Source organism: Alternaria ventricosa, assembly GCF_023758065.1.
Source record: "Alternaria ventricosa strain BMP 2768 chromosome Unknown scaffold_36, whole genome shotgun sequence".
In the NCBI taxonomy this organism is placed as follows: domain Eukaryota; kingdom Fungi; phylum Ascomycota; class Dothideomycetes; order Pleosporales; family Pleosporaceae; genus Alternaria; species Alternaria ventricosa.
In genome coordinates, this window is record NW_026055716.1 from 144,777 (window position 1) to 163,873 (window position 19,097).

Here is a 19,097-nt window from a genome sequence, read left to right on the forward strand (position 1 = left end):
TTTCATCTCGATCGAGCTGATTCATCGGTTCGCCTGGGCAAAATCATGGTCCCTCGGTGACGGGCCTGAGACTGCTTCGCCTTGCAGTCTTCTCGACGCGGCCGGTTATCATCTCGTCGAGCATACGCGTCATCTCCTCGATGTTCTTGGTTGAGCCATTGGAAGCTGGTGGAGGCAGGAATGGCGCTTTCACGCTGAGCGCGGGCGATGTGGGACCCTTGGGCAGAAGACTGACTCCACTGCCGTCGCTGCCGCTGCGTTGGTAGCCCGAAGTACGCCGGCTGCCGGGCGACTCGCTGCCCATCTCGTGTGCGTTGTCGTTCTTCTTGCGAGCCGACGTGAGGGCGCCAATCATGCGCTCCTTGTCTTCCAGCTGCGCCCGCAAGTTGACTATCTCGTTGTCTCTCTCGGCAAGCGCCGCAATCATGCCGCCCTCCTCGCTGTTTGTGAGTTTGTGCGACAAGGACATGGAAACTCGAGAATGGCTGGAGCGCCGGGCATGCAAAAGGCGCTTCTCAAGGGTCGCGATGTAACGGTTCTTATCCGCAAGGTCAGCCTGCAGGGCTTGGATCTGCACGGTCTGACTCGCAATGCCGTCTCCGTTCTCCCCGACCGAGTCGTCTTCCTCGGAGCCGTCCATGTGGAGATGTGGCGTGCTCTGTCTTTTGCCTGGGACTTCGAGGGTGGCGTGGCTTGCCGAGGAGCGTATGGAGCTGGGGCGCATGTCGTGGTGGTGATTGCTCATGACGGAACCGCGCTGGAAGCTCATTGACGAGAAGGACCGGCCGTTGTTCACGCCGAGCGATTTGGAGCTCAAGATCAGCCTGTTGAGATGCTCAATCCGCTCCTTCAGGGCAGTCCGAGCGAGCTGCATTTCAAGCATCTGCTCCTCATGGCGCTGCTTGTCTTCCAACTCGCGCGCCTTCTCTTCCTCTTTGTCCTTTTTCAGCTCGTCGTCTTCTTCTTCCTTGGGCTCCTTGTTCTTGCCTTCTGCCAGCTGCTTTTTCAGATCCTCAATCTCCAGGCGGTAGCGATCCAGAAGTGCTCGGCTGCCGGCATCCCCAGCAGCGCCCATGGACTCGTCGGCCTTCTTGGCGTGGCTGACGATGTTGTTCTTGGCTCGAGAAGCGAACTTGAGCGTGTTCAGCGTCTCGCCCGTGTGGCTGTTGACAGCAGCGGGACTCCCGCTGGCTCCGATCTGGATAGTGCAGAGGATGCTGACGAGCGAGTTTCCGGACAGGGCGGGCTGGAGAAGTCGGGTGAGCTTGCTGTCTCGGTACGGCAAGTGCTTGTCGCCCTTTCCTTTGTCCTTTTCCGACTTGTCCTTGTCCGAAGCCAAGCGGCCAATGACTGTGCCCAAGGTGAGCAGGCTCTTGTTGATGTGGGAGCCCTCTGTCCGCCGCTCCTTGTTGTCCGCCGCCTTTTCAGAGCCAGCCAGATCGATCAGACTGAGCGTCGAAACACGGACGCCGCCCGGGACAATGGCTGAGCGCTTGTCGCCGTTCATTGCAGGGCCAGGAGCGCGTTCCCTGCTCTCGACGACGATCTGGACGACGGCGTGACTCCGGGAACTGCGCGCGTTGAACTGCGTACCCGCCACCTTTCGCGAATTGTCACCCCGGGCGATGACCCTCAGGAGCTGGGTCGGGCTCTGCACAATCTCTTCCTTGAGCGGCGACGCATAGACGCCACGCTTGCTGTCCTCGCGCAGCTTGATCTCTTCCACGGGCCCGGTCTGGCCGTTGATGCCCACGACGGGCCCCGCCAGCAGATCGATAATCTTCTCATTATAGATCTCGATGTAGCTGACCCTCAGGAGGAACTCCCGCTGGGGCGTCTCCCGGATGTAGGAGAATATGTCGGTGATGGCCAGGGGTATGACGCCGGGGTTCGTCGCGGTTCCTTGCATGGAGAAGGTCTTGCCGGTTCCCGTCATGCCATAGGCAAAGACGGTGCCGTGATAGCCCTCCATGACCCTCCGGACGAGTCGCTTGGCTGCAGCATCGTACACGCGCGCGTTGTTGTCTTGGGTATCGAATACGTTGTCTAGGTCAGGCCAAATTAGCTCCGGTGCAGCGAGCCTCGCCGTGTGCAAGCATACCGTAAATGTAGTCTCCGCCCTCCTTGCCCTTGTAGGCGATCAGGGCCTGCTTGTTGTTGACTTGCCACTCGACGTCGTGTTTGGGTTCCTTGGCGCCGGCATCGGGGCGGACGCGGACGCTGACAATGACATTGCCTTTGCCGTCCTTGGGTGCCTTGGCGTCGGCGCGTCCGTCGTCCCCGTCTTCGAATGTGGTTGCGCTGGTGGCGTAGGAGCCCTGCGGCGAAGAGGTGCGGCTCTGGGGCGGCGAGGGGAGGCTGAGATGGGCCGTCTCGACGGTGACGGAGTCGGCGCTGCCGTTGAGCAGGCTCGGGGGCGACAGGGGCGACTTGGGGAGCAGGCCTCGCGCGCCGCCCATGTTGGAGCTCCGCGGCTTCTTCAGACTGTTGCTCCGGGCGGGCGCTGGGCCCTTGGATATCGACGACAGCCTCCGGTCGACCGTGTCTCCGCCGGGCGTGGAGCTGGTGGAAAGCGGACTGGTGGGATTGGAGCGTCCGCCGTGCCTGGGCGGCTGGGGAAAGGAGCCGATGCTGACCGTCTTGCGCAGCGACTTGCCCACGGGCAGCGAGCCGGCCGCGCCAGCGTCGGGCGGGAACGAGGGCACCGAGGGAGACGTCAGATGCTTCGACGTCGGGCGGTAGGGCAGCGACGACGACGACACAGCGCGTGTGCTGGCGGCGCCGGGGAGCAGCGAGCTGCGCGTCGTCGGACCGCCGTGGGAGCTCCGCGACTTGGGGACGGGCAGCGAGGGCAAGGGACCGGTGGGCGGAGCGATCGAGGGCCGCGACGGGCGAGGCAGCGAGTTGGCGGACATGGTGATGGGGTGGCGCGTCTGTACGAGTGCTGCGGCGGGCGGCAGAGGTGCTGGCGCTGCAGTCGTGGGCCCGACAGGCTTTGTTTTTGCAGGTGGCCTATGCCGCTGTGCACATGTCCGGCGTGGCCCTCCAGCAACGCGGCGGGGACGAGTGCGTCGCCGACAGGCAGGGCGCGGGAAGCAAGCGCAAAGGCAGTGCAGCGGAGACGGGTCGTCGCAGTCGAGGCGGGGACGTCGTGCGCGCGTCCGAGGGGGCAGCGAGGCGATGGGATGTGGCAGCACGCAGCGTCTCTCAGCGTCGCTCAGCGTGAGGTCGGCCGGCAGTGTGTTGGCGTGGTGGGGAAAAAGGAGCGGTGATGAGATTGATGGCAGGATCCCCTGGGACTCGGGGCAGGTGCAGGTGCTGGTGCAGGGGCCCGACGAAGGAACGACCGACCGATGAAAGCGCCGTGCCAGTGCAAGCAGAACGGGCGGGCGGCGTGGCTGTTCGCGCCAACGCACCAAAGACGCAGGGCCCTGTGTACCTGGGAAAAGGGGTTCACTAATGTCGGCACCCACAGCAGCTGCCATCTGCAGACCCTGGCCCGGCTACCTCTACATACTCTCTGTGCGCATGCTGTTCTGTCGGCATCTCGCAGCGCCTCTGGGAGCGACGTTTCTGTGACGCTATACAAAGACCTGCTGGCGATCCCTGCTGATCCGCCCGTCTACATACAGAACCATCCGCAGTCTCCGCCTCACTGCACCAAACCCCAATGTCGCCGCGTCCTCTCCAGCCAGAGACTAACGCGCTGGTGCTGCGGGAGCGCGCCACATTGCACGTGCTGCCGCGTTTGCCTTCCGAGCCACCACTACTCCTACCAACGACTGCCGGACCAACAAACACCAATGACCCGCCGGCGTCGGGAAGCCTCGCTTGAATGGCCTCGTGATCAAGCATGCTCCAGCATGGTGACCAACCAGAGACCAACCCACCGGTATTGCGGGGACCTTGTTATCCACTGTTCCCCTTCGGAGCATTGTCCATGCCGGCACTCGAGTCTACTTACTCGTGAAACAACACAACCGCCAGAGGTGCCACTCCAAGGCCACTGCATCGGGTGCTGCCGAGCATGTCACTGGCCATGGTGCCGTCTGCCAAGCGAGTGATACGCTCAAAGCGCACCCCATCCGAAGACACTCTGCCCGAATTTTGTAATGGCCAGATATTGCAATCCCCACAGGCCAAGATCGATAGTCAGCTCCAGTGCACCACAGAGCGCTACGCGTGAGAGCTGGGTGCCAATGTTCCGCCAGCCCACACCCTCACCGAGACCCAACCCACCCACAATGCGGTACGACCCTGCATGCCCTTCTTGCCTGGCTACAAAATGTGAGGCAATCGCTCGCAAAGTGGCCATCCTCAATGGGAGCATGACAAGGCCGACAAGCTGGGCTCTGATCATTGCACTGATCATCTGCGCCGGCTCACACGAGAGTTGCGTGACGCGGTGGTATCCATGACCGTCCATTGAGCGGGCTCGGTTCCTTGACCCGGCAGCTGCGTCGTCTTGCAACGGATCCGAGCCTTCTGCGACTTGCGTGTGCGTGGAAAGTATCCTAGGCGGGAGACGGACTTCCATCTCTACGATTCCTTCCCTCGACGTTATGCGTATCCGGGGACCGTTCTCGTTCTGCTCCGATTGTGTCGGCGACCCTGGCGGGGTGGTAGATCGCACCAGGTCCTCAAATGCATCGATCGGAACGGCAATGACATCTGCATCGAGCGGCTCTGCGGAAGGGTGATCTTGCGAGTGCAGGACGGGGAGATTGAGTGGGGTAGCGCCGGTAACCTGAGTGCCACCAACTTGTAGCGTCTGGATCTCGCTCGAGGCGATTGCGGGTGCAAGCTCCGTTGCCCGCTTTCTTTGTGCGCTCGGAGGGGACACCGGCCGGGCCCACCCAAGCATTGCGAGCAGGCTGTGAACGGCGTCCCGAATCAGGGGCGGTGACTCCCGTCGCAGCCCGAGAACAGCCAAGGCCCGGTCCTTTCCACTGGCGTCCCGGCTGGGAATGTCGGGCTCGTCAGGACGGATCATGGCCGTCTCGACAGCTTCGTAGACGCAGGCGTAGACCCAGCGCTCGATGGAGTGCTCAGCACACAGGAGGATGGCGGGCGAGGTCAAGATTGCACCGATGCAGTCCGCCATGGAATCAGACGCATTGCAGTGCAGAGAGAACGGCAGAGGCGACGAGTCTGAGAGGGGGTTGAGGGACCGCCAGGCTGGCAGTAGTGGGCGGGCGGGCACTAGTCCAAGGCGTTGCAACGCAGCGTGGTAGAAGAAGGGATAGCACAGCATCTCGAGGCCCAGGCGAAGGCTAGACTTGAGGGCTCTCCTGGCGTGGCGGAAGAAGTTGCGTGTCCTTGCGGTTGCGCGTGTGGCATAGAGCAAGCGCTCGACAGGCTGATAGACAAAGGTGCTGTAGACAATGGCTTGGATGTGCATGGTCGCAAACACGCGCGCGGCAAAGCCGGCATAGACAATGGGGGCGCCAGAGAGGGCACGCTCAGCGGCCGCGATTTGGACAAAGGTGAGGGCATGGGGATAGTGGAACGTCTGCGCCGGTTAGTGGATCCACGAGCGGGCGGCGGCAGGAACGTGCCAGAATCCTCTCCCTGAGAGTGCCTATCCACCAGGTGCACAGGTTCTCGGTGAGCGTGGTCGCCAGTGCAATGGCATTCCCAACGGTGTCCTCGGCTTCCAGCAGCTCGAGGCGGTCGTGGCTGGCGCGCGGGAAGGCTCCCGCCGGGGCGTGTCGCCGCTCGACCACGCCGACCGAGGCCAGCACATCGTTCTGGGCGCCTCGCAGCTTCTTGCCGTACTGGTGGGAGCGCGGGTTGATGGGGCTGCCGCGCTCGTCGTAGAGCTGAACGTAGCTGTTGGCGGTCGCTTCGTGGTAGCGCGGCGGGACGTCAGCCTGCGCCGACTCGAGCTGGACGTACGCGGCCGACTGCGATGCAGCCTGCGTGGGCGCAAAGGCCGAGCGCCCCTAGCACCGTGTTAGCCAGCATGTGCGCGCGGCGCTGGCGGGGTCCGTACAAAGGCCATCTTGTCCAGGTAGGCTTGGCGGCCCATGGTGGTGGTGGTGGTGGAGGAGGTGGCACGGTGGGTGTGCGGGAGACGCGCCGCCAGACGTCAGCGCGCCGTGGGGCCGTCTTATCGATAAACTTTTTTCCTGCGCCCTCAGCTCGCCCAGCATACGCTTCCTGCCTCTGCCTCTACCACACGGCCCATCATGTCGGCGCAACGAGCTGCCGTCAAGACCACGTACAGCGTCGCTCGCACCCTGCAGCCCATCTACGCGGGCGGCAGCCTGGCCCTCAGCGAAGACGGGCGCATCTTGGCCGCCAGCTTGGGCGAGGATGTCCTTCTGTCCGACCTCACCAACGGCCAGGAGCTGGCAAGGGTCGAGGGCGACGGCGAGGCCATCACGGCCCTGGTGCTGACGCCAGCTGCATCCCACCTCGTCGTGTGCTCGCGGTCGCTGTCGATGCGCTTCTTCGCCCTCCACCCCCCGGCCACGGACGACGACACCATCGAGCTCGAGCTTCTGCGCACACTGCGGCCCCACACATCGCCCGTAGTCACCCTGGCCACAGACCGCAGCGGCACGCTGGTTGCAACCGGAGGCGCAGACGGCGTCGTCAAGATCTGGGACATTGTCGGCGGCTACACGACGCACGCTTTCCACGGCCACGGCGGCGTCGTCTCGGCCCTGCACTTCTTCGAGGTAGAGGTGGCGGAGCGCCCAGACGCCCCCGACAACAACAGGAAGAGGAAGAGGAAGTCGCGCCCAGACGCTGCCGAGCTGGAGCACGCCCAGGGCGAGAGCCAGATGCAGTTCCGCCTGGCCTCTGGTGCCGAAGACGGCCGGATACGCATCTGGGACCTGCACAAGCGCAAGAGCGCCGCCGTGCTCGACTCGCACGTCTCCGTCGTGCGCTCGCTACAGTACTCGCCGCACGAAAAGGCCCTCGTGTCTGCCAGCCGAGACAAGACGCTGATTGTCTGGGACTCGCACACGTGGAAGGCGCAGCGCACCATTGCTGCTCTCGAAGGCATCGAGAGCGCGGGCTTTCTCCCCGACGGCAACACGCTGTATTCGGGTGGAGAGAACGGCCGACTGCGCCTCTGGTCCGCGTCCAGCGGCAGAGAGCTCACCCGAGAGCAAGCGCCTGGAACCGAGACGGACGAGATTGTCAACATTCTCTACTATCCTTCGTTACCCTACTTGGTCTCGGTCCATGCCGACCAAGTGCTCAACTTCTACACACTCAGACCAGCCGAGTCGCTCGGCGTGCAGGACACCATCGACCCGCTCCCCATATTCCGCCGCGTCTCGGGAACGCACGACGAGGTCATCGACATTGCCTACGTTGGCAGAGACAAGTCGCTACTGGCGCTCAACACCAACTCGGAAGACATCCGCATCATCACGTTGAACGAGTCTGATGGAGACGACGCAACCCAGGGCAGATACTTCGGTGCGGATGTCGGCTTGCTCAAAGGACATGAGGACATCGTCATCTGTCTGGACGTAGACTGGTCAGGCCACTGGCTTGCTACAGGTGCCAAAGACAATACGGCGCGGTTATGGCGAATCGATCCCGCGAACGAATCCTACACTTGCGCCGCAGTCCTCACTGGCCACGCCGAGTCGCTCGGCGCGATTGCATTGCCGCATACAATACCTCAGGAATCGTCAGCCGCCTTTACCGACCCCCTCTCGCATCCTCCCGCATATGTCGTGACCGGATCGCAGGACAGGACCGTCAAGCGGTGGGATACTACCAAAGAGATGAAGGGCAAACTGCGAGCCAAGTACACCCGCAAAGCACACGACAGAGACATCAACGCCATCGACATCGACCCCTCTGGCAGTCTCTTCGCATCCGCATCGCAGGATCGCACCGTCAAGATTTATTCCGCCGCAGAGGGAGAGGCCATCGGTGTCCTTCGGGGCCACAAACGCGGCGTATGGTCGGTCAAGTTCGCACCCAAGGCGTCCCAGGCGCCAAACTCGGGAAACAAGGGCCTGATCGCAACAGGCAGCGGCGACAAAACCGTCAAGATATGGAGCCTAGCAGACTACAGCTGTTTGCTCACCCTGGAAGGCCACTCCAACAGTGTTTTGAAGCTGTCGTGGTTGCCCTACCGGCCCGTCGATGCACGAGACAAGCGCGGTCCGCAAGTAGCCTCTGCAGCTGGTGATGGGCTTGTCAAGATTTGGGACTCACTCTCGGGCGAGGCCATGACCACACTCGATAACCACACCGACCGTGTCTGGGCGCTCGCCGCACATCCAACAACAGGCGCCTTGGTTTCTGGTGGTGGAGACAGTGTCATCACGTTCTGGGAGGATACAACAAGCTCCACGCTGGAAGCTGCGACGACTGCAGAGACAGAACGCGTCGAACTCGATCAGAAACTACAAAACTACACGTATGCCGGCAACTACCGCGAAGCCATCGTACTCGCCCTCCAAATGGACCAGCCAGCCCGCCTCTTCTCCCTCTTCAAGTCGGTAGTAGAGACTGAGCACCCAGATGCAGACAGCCTTTCAGGTCTCCATACCGTTGACGAAGTACTCGCCTCTTTGGCAGACGAGCAGCTGTACAAACTGCTCATCCGCCTCCGTGACTGGAACACCAACGTCCGCACCGCGCCGATCGCTCAAAAAATCCTATGGGCTGTGGTCAAGTCCTACCCTGCTTCTCGGCTAGCCAGTCTGAGGCCGCAGGGGAAAGTAGGGGCGAAGGGCAGTTTGAAGGACGTGCTGGATGCTATCAAGGTGTACTCTGAGAGACACTACAAGCGGGTAGAGGAGTTGGTAGACGAGAGCTACTTGCTGGACTTTACTCTAAAGGAAATGGATGAAGTAGCTGGGGAGGTAAAGGCCATTACGAATGGCACATCGCAGCTGGAGAGAGACATTGTAATGGTTGATTGAAGGCACTCCGAGGAGATCCTGTTCAGTGATGAGTTCAAGGCGAGTAGCTGTGTTATAGGCGCAGGGTAGATACCAAAGTTTGTCATTATCGAACTACGTGTGCGGCTGTTGCACTTGCTTTGCGTGACACCGAAGATGATGGTCGCCAGCGCATCCTCCAGCCCTCAGTCGCAGGCAATATTCGGCGTAAAGCAACAGCTCCTCGGATCTTGCATATTCTTTGACAGTGACCAGCATCTCTTGGAGCTGCCAAATCGGTGTAAGCAGATGACGGCCTGCGAATAGATGGATCGCCGTCTGTGCCTCGGTTATTCTGACCGGCTATGAGATCACCGGTCCCGACTCCTCACCCAGCACCTACATACATAGGGCATGGTGCCAGGAACAAAGTCGCACCCCCTGTCTTATCCCCACAACAGCTCCCACAGACTCGCTCTCTAAAGAAAGCCGGTCATGTCTCAGCCGAAGATTACATTCTACGTGGACATTGTGAGCCCGTTTGCCTACATTGCTTTCCACGTCCTCAAGGTGAGTTCGTCTGGGTGGTGGTATAGGTTGAAGCACGTTTGCGACATAGAGGTGTAATGCGGTGCTAATCGAAGCGTTTGTGCAGAATTCAAAGGCCTTCAAACAGGTCGAGGTGCAATATGTGCCGATCCTGCTTGGGGGTTTGATGAAGGTCTGTGGGAACACACCGCCGCTGAACATTAAGAGTATGTCAAGTTTTGTTCTCAGACTTGCCACTGTCTACCCGGACCTCTAACATCATACAGACAAAGACAAGTGGATCAATACGGAGCGCCAGCGCTTGTCGAAACAGTTCAACGTGCCCATCCTGCAAGATGCTCCGCCTGGCTTCCCTGTCAGCACATTGCCCATTCAGCGCGCCCTGGTATCTCTCTCGCTCTCTCACCCACAAAAACTTGAACGCGCAATAGAGCTCTGCTACGAAAATTTCTGGGCGCACTGGAACGACCCGACTAAGCCGGAGAATCTGCAGGCTATCCTTGGGACTGTTTTGGGCAGTGACGAAGAGGCGCAAAAGGTGATCGCGAGGACGAAGACCGATGAGGTGAAGCAGGCTCTGGGTGGAAACACTACCAAGGCGTTTGAAGACGGCGCCTTTGGGCTGCCATGGTTTGTCGGTAAGCGCAGAATTGGTGCTATGTCAGATAATCAGAAAGTGTTTGTTGACCATGTGCGGCAGCTACCAACGCGAGAGGAGAGACTGAGGGGTACTGGGGCGTCGATCACATGGGTCAGCTATGTGACCATTTGGGTCTGGAGAGGCCGTCTAGCAAGGAATGGCGCTCATTGCTGTAAAAGCTTTACCATCGGCCGACACGACCATGCATACAGTCCCGGATTATGTATTCCACGACGAATTCCAGCCGACCACAGCGACTGTCTCCCATTGACCATGCTAGCTGTAACGAGATGCTCGTGACAATTTCAGAGCTGACAGGGGCTATGGTATTGGGGATTCGCGCTCCTTTCACTTTAAACTGCTGTCTCTAGGCCACCACCTGGTAACATCAGGGTTGACACAGCAACGAAATCTCAGTGGGCCATAATTACGCCTTCCTGGCTTGGCCCTGCGCAATATACAAGTGTGAGTCCTCCGCTTGAGCGCGAGTTGTCGTTGAAGTTTCGTCCTCTACTCGTCATTCATCCTATGTCAGAAAGCACAGGTCTCCATGTGATTTTTCCTCTGGTGCACTTGCAAGTCTGCCCCACAAGCTTTATCTGCCGCCATCAGTCCTCCTCCCCGTCTTTACTGTCGCCGGTATTCAGTTCCTCGGCTGCAGATCCAGTCTACTGAAGAAATGGATTACTACCGACAAAATGAACTCCCCGAGACGGTCAAGCGTTACAAGACCTACACCGACCAATTCCAAGCGTGGTTGCTCCAGACAGCCTTCCAACGTGGCGTGGAGATTGCAAATGTGGTTGCAGACCAGGCTAAGAAGAAAAAGAATAAGAAGGGCTACAGAATACCGCTACAGAAACAGGAGCAGCTCGTCAACGCCATAGCCGCTACGAGCATTCCGCTCGCGGACACCAGTGGTATCGACGACCTGGGAGACGCTATCCGGTCAAGGAAGGAGGTAACGCAATATCACAAACAAAATAACACGGCGGACCTGGGTCATGAATACTTCAATGGCAGCTTAGAAGCGCTCATGGCGGTGCTGAAGGATCTTGTCCCCGGTATCAATAAGGCTCGAAACGGCAAGACTGACACGCCTACCCTTGTCTTCATTCAGTTTCCCGCCGAGTCCAACAAAAGCCAAGACGAACAGGACGATTTACTTGAGAAGATGCGGCAGCGGGACCAGGTTGACATGGATGATGGCAGTCAGCAGCAGCAGACTCTGACTTCCAAGACGATGACGAAGGCGGCGATACCAGAGGAGAATCTGCTGACTGCAGAGGAGGAACAGTTGCGCCGTGACTTTCTTGTACTCTGCTTCCTCTACAAGTTCAACCGCATACGGGCTGTCATCTACGAGGTGTGGGTCGCTTACCATGAGGGCCATGTCAATGCGATGACCGCAGCGCTAGTGACCGACCTCGCCCAGGGTAAGTGTCTCTGTACAAATTGCATGTGAAGTAGATACTGACTTCGTCCACCTGCGTTTAGATCATTTGCACCAGAACGTCAAGGCACTGATGGAGGAGCTCGATTTGCTACCAGGAGACCTGGCCACACTCATCCGTCAGCTTTTCGATACGATCAAAGCAGCTCCCAACACTGGAGCACAGAACGCAGCAACACCGCTCACTGAAAAGGCACTGCGTCACCTGTTTTGTCTGGATGATGCTGCCGTCTTGATCAAGAGCTACGTCACGAATAAGCGCCCGATGAAGGACAGTATTGGCAACGACATCCAGGAGCACCCTCTCATGATATTCTTGAGGTTCTTCGACGTTATTCGCAAGGGCAACCTCAAGCTTCCAAAGTGGGATCACTTTACCGCAGAGATGCTGTTGCATCAATGTACATCACAAGACTACCTACCCTTCGGCCTTGCCATTGTTCTCGACATCCAAGAGGCAGTGCGCGAGGACTGTCGTCGGATGATACGCGACCTCACCGAGCACGGCTTAGACATCGCCAGATGTATCCGTTGTCATGTCGACTACGAAGACCGCATGTGGGCCAAGGGAACAAAGCCTGACTACATGTGCAAAGAAGAGATCAAGTTCAGTACCCTCCTGTTGAAGCCTCTAGACAGGCTGTTGGACTGGCTGCAAGATGTTCTGAATTCGCGAGAAGTGCCGATGGCTGCTAGCGTCTTCATCACCGTTCATTCGACGCTCGCGGGACTTTCAATGTGGCACTACAACCAGATCTACCACCATACTACCATTACCAAGATACAGTGGTTCATCAATGGCCTCGCTCACCTCTACAACGCCGCCTGCCAAATCGGCGGTCTGAACATCCAGTGGCCAGACCTCGACTATCTGATCAAGATGCATGGGTAAGATTTTCAGCGTATGAACTACATGTGAGACACGCACTGATTCTGTGCTCAACGCTTAGGTCAAGAGCTTTGTTTCACGGCGATCCACCGACCCACCCTAACGACTTTCTCAATCGCTATCTCCTCTCGGGTAGCACCAGTAGCCGCGCTATGGCCACGGACTTCCGCCACACTTCCAGGTACCTCCCTCGGGTGCCGAAACAAGTTGGAGTGAAACGCGGTTTACGGAGTGATTTGCCATTGGAGGCTAAGATTTCCGATTACTATGGCCCGAACCCGGACAATAACCGTTGGTTGAGGCGTCATGCAGTCTTCAACCATCTCTACCGACGGAAAGAGGCTGTTGGAGGCGCATCAGACGATGACTGCAAACAGGCTAGACGGATCTCAGAGGACTTGCGAGGCACGTTTGCCGATCTAGCAACCAAGATCACGCCCTCGAAGCCAAGGCGAAAAGGCAAGGACAAGGCCAGGGTACGCAAACCCGATTTCGACAAGCAGGACGAGACACACGCCAAGCTGCTAGGTACCATGAGGTCAGAACTGCAGGAGAACGAAGTACACAGTAACTTTGACTTCCTCTCCTTCTATCGTCGCGCCTTCGGCCTCGTTCTACGCCTTCGCGAGGAAGTTCTCATGAGCGACGATGTACGGCGCTCCCGGGCTGAAGACATCAATGCAAATCCCGAGCCCCACAATTTCCAACTGATAACAGATCTCTTCCGCGATCTTCGAATTGAGCCCAAGACTAAGAAAGAAGAAGAGGCCGAAGCGAAGGAGGGTGCTGGACAGCAGCTCTCAGCCAAAGTCGTACCGTTGAAGCAGATTCGACGTGTCGCTGAGATGATGCATGACTTGACCCTTGCCAAGGGTGATGTGGAGTTGAGGCGCGCCAAGTTACGGGTCAAGGGGGATTGGGAGGGTCTCAAGGCTTCGTATGCTGCTGAAGAAGCTGAGAAAGAGGCTTCTGGTGTCGAAGAGAGCGTTCCACAGGCAGAATCCGAAGACGAAGTGGTGACTGAGGTTTCCGATGCTTTAGATGGCCTTGCGCCTCCGCTGAGCATCGTCAACGGCACCAAGCGCACGTTCGAGGCAGATCGAGACTCAGAAGATGGTGGGACGTATACGCTGGGGTCTCAGATCTTGGGACAAAAGCATACACAGTGCGACACGAAAAACTGGTCAGACGAGCCTGATAGTCTAGAAGTCCTTGATGTCGCTATCGATACCCAGGATATGGAGGCCTTGTCACGCTTCGAGGACAAGAGAAATGACATCAGGCGCAAATACGAAGCGGGCGTTGACTCCACGAGCCGCCCAGTTCACTTGCTCAACTCAGGCGGTTGGAACGGCGCATGTGTAGAAGTCGCTGCGGACGAACACATCCCCACTTCCATTGCGCCCGAAGCAGACCAGCGCCATTCCTTGGGCGCGCAAATCCGTCAGGTCATGGGCACTGCTGCCGCAATCTCACTCGCAGCACCCATCAACGATGACAACAAACACAGCGGCACAAGATCTATAGGGTGCGTTTCATTAGCTACGGCGACCAGGAACAAGCCAAAAGGGATATACCACCGCATCACATATTCCAGCACTACGTCTCGCAAATCCCGTATCACGGCCATCTTTCCTTCGTCATCTTCTAGGAACACCAAGCTTCTAGCGCTAACCCAGCCGCGAAAGGCCTCATTCCAACGTCTCTCTGGTACCGCTAGGAAGCATCGCATCGCCTTTCACTGCTACACGCGATGCGCTATGGCTCGTGCCCTACATGGCCAGCAGACTCGTCTGCAGCGACGAATGGCGATTGCCGTTGCGGAGCTGAAGAAGAAGGCCAGGAGGGATTCGGCCGGTAAGTTTTGACGGTATGAAGTGCATTTGAGATATATACTGACTTCGTATCTCCACCTCTGCAGAGTTGGAAAGAGTCTGGTCGAGCGTTAGGGATATGGAAATTGGCAGGGTTTGGGAGACGGAGAGTGATGTGAGTTTGGACTGAGGGGAAAGGAGAGTGCTTGGTAAAGAGGAATCCACAAAAAACGAGTTGCGGTCGCGGGAATTCGTACTTTTGAGTAAGCATAGCAGAGCAGTGCGATGTGATGCCAGGTAGGACGTCCAGACAATGGCACAAATTCTCTTCACAAACGGTCTATAAACACATTTCTAACGGCCGTTACGCTTTTAGTAACTCCCCATCAGCCCGTTTTCTTTTACAGTCTGACCCACATCACGCCATACTCATCCCTCGAACATCTTCGTAGTACTAACGTTAATCCGACTCCACGCCTTCCCTGTCCTCAACGCCTCCAGAAACTTCGCAGGCCAATAGATATGATACAAAACGAAAAAGGGCAGAGGGTCTTCGAACAAATACGTCCCATCCTTCCAACCGACAACATGACTCCAAAATGTCGCCAAGTCATTGAAAGCAGCCTGGAAGGTCGCGACGCCGAAAAGTAAATCAAGAAGCGGCAGGACAACAAAAGACACCAAGTCATGACCGATCCAGTAGTAGCTGTATGTCGGGGAGCGAGGGAAAACAGGACCAATCTTGTGTTTCGATGACAAGGGGTTAGGGCTGTTGAAAATGGAGAGGTAAGCTTCTGCCATTTCGGGAGTTTGCTCAAAGAGCACGACGGCCGTGTGGGCGCGCGGGTTGGATTCAATAGGGTAGAACTTGGCGGCTGCGCCTTTGTCGTCGTTCTCGACTAGGAAGTCGAAGCTTAGGTGGCCGGTGAAGCTTTCGCCGCCGTCCTTGCACACGCGCTCGGTAAAGCCAAGCATCTTCTTGCTGAGGGGCGACGAGGCAGGCAGCGGCTCGTAGTGCATGAGGAGTTCTAGGCTGGGACAGCTGGTGAAAGCTTTTACTTTTCCACGGATGACGAGGGCGTGCGTACAGTATTCGCTTCCTTTGATGAATTGCTGGAGCTGGAACGGGTTCTCTTTGGTGATGTTGAGCGAGTGGATGTATTGGGCTGTGGCGTCTGGGCTATTGAATGGCAGCAGCGTCATCATGTTGTTCCTGGCCTTGTCGTCCACACCGATGGGTTTCATGATGAACTGTCGTCTTGGTACCGTTCTTCCTGATTTCGTTGGCGTTCTGTGCAGCTCACCCATGAGCACATCGAGCGCTTCATGTGGGTTGGTGCAGCGGTGCGATTCCGGGATTGGGAGACCAAGCGACTCGATGTAGTCGATGAACTTGTCCTTTTCATGGAACCTTTCGACAACGTCTTCCCGGAACTGGATGGCTTCGAAATGGCGGCCTTGTTCTCTTGCTTGCTTCTCTGCTAGGCGGACGACTTGGCCATCTTCTACGGCTGCGACAACGCTGGAGCAACTGATCCATAGGTCCACTTTCTCGCGTTGGATGATCGAGAGAATGGAGTCAATGTATGGCTCTGCATCATCGCCACTCGGTGTGTCCAGACAGTAGTACTTCGCAATAGCGCTGGAGAAGCGGCCTGGTGATAAAGAAGAGATGTCGGCGCCAATGATGCGATGCGGTGTATGCTGCGACAGGATGCGCGCAATCGTCAGCCCTTTGGTCATGGACACCCCAGTGACGAGGATAGTTTTCCGTCTTCGTGCCGCCGCCACATGCTGCTTATCCTCGGTCGAAAAGGTTGCGTTGTGCTGCCCATGGAGTCGCGACACTGCAAGACCGAGCAACACCAGCGCTGCCGACACAGGCGCGCAAACAGCGCTCAGAGCCAGTAGAAGCACATTCTTCCACACATGGCTATAGTAAAACGGCACCACGGCATCCTTCTTTCCCTCTGCCATGTCTTCGCCGTCGCTGTTGATGGAAGAGAGGTGCTCGTGACCTCGGCACTTGTTCTCGCACAGTCTTCACCGTTCAGACGTTTCCCAACACACCACCAACGGCGTTACCTTATCAAAAAAAGGACCGAGAGAGGTCTCAACTATGCCCTCGCAAAAGCCTGCAAGCTGCGCTGCACTGCAATGCGGGCTGCAAGTAAGTAGGAATTAGCGGTGCAGACGGACGGCTCGTAGTCACGCAATGCGTTCATGCATAGGCGAGGTGATTGATGTGCGTGCGGCTACGTTCGCCCAGACAAAGCTGTTGGCCTGAGAAGGCTGGCTTTGCTCGCTAGTCTAGACGTCATCGTTACTTCACTCATGTACGACATTGTGGAACCCTAGACTCCATCCTGTCTGCGATCTGGTCGTAGTAGATCCTGTTTGCGATCTGGCCGCGATCGGCGGATGGGGGTTAAGGGGTTTGGGCGGCGGATGCAGGGCTGATGGTTATTTCCTCGACCGCGACGTGTCATGCCGTGGTCACAACATCACCACAGTCTGTCAATGTCGGCCTCGCAGAGATGCTTCGCAGAATTTATGAAACTATAGATTCATCTGTTTATGCCGTTTGTTTTTGCAAGCATTGAGGCATTGCTGGCACCTGTAGCTGGTAGCAGCCGGGTACCGTCGCCGCGCCGAGGCGCTCAGGACCCACCAGCACTGAAACTCGCGATTCATAAGATTGCAACGCGTCATGTACCAAGTTATGATGCCTTCTTCTAGCCAACGCATCGTGTGATTTCGATGCCGTCCTGTGCTCGTCAGTAAATGCGCGTGAGAGACGGCCGGCGCTCCAACTCACAGGTACGCCCGTTGGCTCGTAGCTGTTTACCAGCTTGCTCTCGTACTTGAGATTCGGGTTGCCTTTGCTCTCGCTGAACTTGGCCTTGCCGTATCTCTTCTCGTACATCTTGACGTTCGTCTCAGCAATGCCGCTGAGGTTTGTCTGACCACCCTCTCCAGCCTCCTTGACCTTCTCCTCAACGCTCGACCTGACATACTTCAAGTACGGCGGATTTCCGGGCTTGATGACATTGTCTGCTGCCAGCACGGAGCCTTTTGTGACCAGGCCAAGCTCCTCGCAGAGCTTCAGGTCTGTTGTGTAGGCAGGCTTGTAGTGGTCCAGGAACATGAGATCGACTTGCTTCAGTTGGCCCGATGCTGCCAGCCGCGCAATGCCTTCGTCGCTTGAGCCCACAATTACCTTTACAAGGTCGGTGAGGCCTGCAAGGTCGACCAAAGACATGATGACAGCCGCAAAGGCGGGATCGCGCTCGAAGCTGAAGTATCGCTCGCCGCCTGCTTTTCGTACAGCATCTGCGAAAAGAATACATGAATAGCCTACGTAGCCGCCGAGCTCGACCTACGTGCTGTTAGGGGTGTAATTCGAGTGCAGGGACATTCATACCATGGTTTTTGGCTTTACTTCCGCGATCAAGTCCGTGACAATGCGGCCCTTGTCCTCTCCCACATTCATGAGATACTTCTTTGTGCGTCCATACTCGTCAATGGCTGCCAGAACATGTTCTGGTGATCCTCGTATCTTCTCGATGTTGGGATGTGAATAGACGAAGTGCAGGAGCTCGATTTCGCGCCCATCGTCGAAAAACGCACCCTCCTCCTCTTGCGCTGCATATGCTTTGCTTTGATCAAAGCTGCCCATTGTTGCTGTTGTTCAATGGCAATCTGAAATTGTGCGGACAGTCGTAAGCTCGACGCGTCCGAGCTACCACAGTTGCCCCTCAACGCGTCCGGTCTAGTGCGGGGCTGTGATCAGTAATGACGAAATACATGCAGGAACATGTACGAGTGGCGCTTAGTCCATTCGACTGCTTTAGCACCCAATCTGCCTCCGTGGAGGCGTCTAGATGTCACTCCTTATGTTAGCACATTAGCAATTGACATCGCGCAAATTGCTTTTCCTGCAAAACCCCATCATTGAGGGTGGGATGCCAATGTAGGTGTGACGCCGTATCCTGCCTTTTCCATGCCACACTCCCGTGTACGCGTCAAAGCGCCCTTGGCACCGGTTGAGGCGAGTTCGCACTATGCCATGCGGATACGCGACGCTCATGTGGGGCGGTTCATTGGTGCATACACGGTCCTGTATAGTGTTGACGTTGAGTTGGGTGTGGCTGTCGTCAACGATCTAGAGCTCGCTTTGTCCGCTAACCGACTACGGAGCCACAAGGACTTGCCATGACAACGTACGCTTACCTCTACCAGGCAATATACCTCAACGATCCTGGATCCGCCAAACTCTATCTACCCGAAGCGGGAACTAGAATCGAAAAGATCTCGCTGAATGTCACAATTTTCCAGCTTGTCCCTGGACTGAGGGGTAAGAAAGTGCCGCTGTATGGCTACCGGTAGCGCACTATCAGCCCTGCGCACACACTGCACCTCTTCTGACTCGCTGGCAAATGAGGACTCTGCCACCATCTGCCACAGAGCGTCAGCAATCGAACGATGTGAATCCTGAAGTGGATATGAGGTGATTTCAATGGCTGCCCCGCAGTTGTATGTAGTGTATCTCATTCACTCCACCACGGGAGAGACTCCGTTGTTGGCACTAGATGGGTTCGCGGCTTGTGCTACGCCGAGTTCGTCCTTGGCCGAAGGCAAGTAGGATGGTTCTGCTGTGCCCAAGCCCGCAAAAACCCATGTTGCATGAGTAAAGTGCATATCCCATGTGCCGGAACCGGGTTTTACCGCTGGGAGGGCAATGTTATTGAAGTCATTTCATCATGGCTGGCCAGTAGGAGCCTAGTTTGGCTCGAAGTGAAGTGGCACCAAGTCCAAACAACAAGGGATCCACGAGTGGCCGCATCATGAACGAGAATAATGCGTATGGTTGACGTTGTCTGGAGCG

The 19,097-nt window shown here is 57.3% G+C and overlaps 7 protein-coding genes across 7 annotated transcripts; 3 read left to right on the top strand and 4 right to left on the bottom strand.

The window, feature by feature from the left end:
- Window positions 1–43: 43 nt before the first annotated feature.
- On the bottom strand, window positions 44–2,915 carry J4E93_010831 (uncharacterized protein; the record flags this gene model as incomplete). Its single annotated transcript, XM_049348707.1, has 2 exons — window positions 44–2,046; window positions 2,102–2,915. The coding sequence occupies 2 exons, from the start codon at window positions 2,913–2,915 to the stop codon at window positions 44–46; spliced, it is 2,817 nt and encodes a 938-aa protein (XP_049194161.1).
- A 1,154-nt stretch (window positions 2,916–4,069) lies between these two features.
- Window positions 4,070–6,031, bottom strand: J4E93_010832 (uncharacterized protein; the record flags this gene model as incomplete). The annotated part of the gene is made up of 3 exons (XM_049348708.1): window positions 4,070–5,512; window positions 5,535–5,945; window positions 5,996–6,031. The coding sequence occupies 3 exons, from the start codon at window positions 6,029–6,031 to the stop codon at window positions 4,070–4,072; spliced, it is 1,890 nt and encodes a 629-aa protein (XP_049194162.1).
- A 160-nt stretch (window positions 6,032–6,191) lies between these two features.
- On the top strand, window positions 6,192–8,906 carry J4E93_010833 (uncharacterized protein; the record flags this gene model as incomplete). Its single annotated transcript, XM_049348709.1, has 1 exon — window positions 6,192–8,906. One exon carries the CDS (start codon window positions 6,192–6,194, stop codon window positions 8,904–8,906), a length of 2,715 nt encoding a protein of 904 aa, XP_049194163.1.
- A 453-nt stretch (window positions 8,907–9,359) lies between these two features.
- Window positions 9,360–10,229, top strand: J4E93_010834 (uncharacterized protein; the record flags this gene model as incomplete). The annotated part of the gene is made up of 4 exons (XM_049348710.1): window positions 9,360–9,434; window positions 9,520–9,619; window positions 9,680–10,051; window positions 10,114–10,229. 4 exons carry the CDS (start codon window positions 9,360–9,362, stop codon window positions 10,227–10,229), a joined length of 663 nt encoding a protein of 220 aa, XP_049194164.1.
- A 503-nt stretch (window positions 10,230–10,732) lies between these two features.
- On the top strand, window positions 10,733–14,263 carry J4E93_010835 (uncharacterized protein; the record flags this gene model as incomplete). The annotated part of the gene is made up of 3 exons (XM_049348711.1): window positions 10,733–11,489; window positions 11,551–12,394; window positions 12,457–14,263. The coding sequence occupies 3 exons, from the start codon at window positions 10,733–10,735 to the stop codon at window positions 14,261–14,263; spliced, it is 3,408 nt and encodes a 1,135-aa protein (XP_049194165.1).
- Window positions 14,264–14,638: 375 nt separating this feature from the next.
- J4E93_010836 (uncharacterized protein) lies at window positions 14,639–16,186 on the bottom strand (the record flags this gene model as incomplete). The annotated part of the gene is made up of 1 exon (XM_049348712.1): window positions 14,639–16,186. One exon carries the CDS (start codon window positions 16,184–16,186, stop codon window positions 14,639–14,641), a length of 1,548 nt encoding a protein of 515 aa, XP_049194166.1.
- Window positions 16,187–16,944: 758 nt separating this feature from the next.
- Window positions 16,945–17,888, bottom strand: J4E93_010837 (uncharacterized protein; the record flags this gene model as incomplete). The annotated part of the gene is made up of 3 exons (XM_049348713.1): window positions 16,945–16,977; window positions 17,028–17,588; window positions 17,634–17,888. The coding sequence occupies 3 exons, from the start codon at window positions 17,886–17,888 to the stop codon at window positions 16,945–16,947; spliced, it is 849 nt and encodes a 282-aa protein (XP_049194167.1).
- Window positions 17,889–19,097: the final 1,209 nt, after the last annotated feature.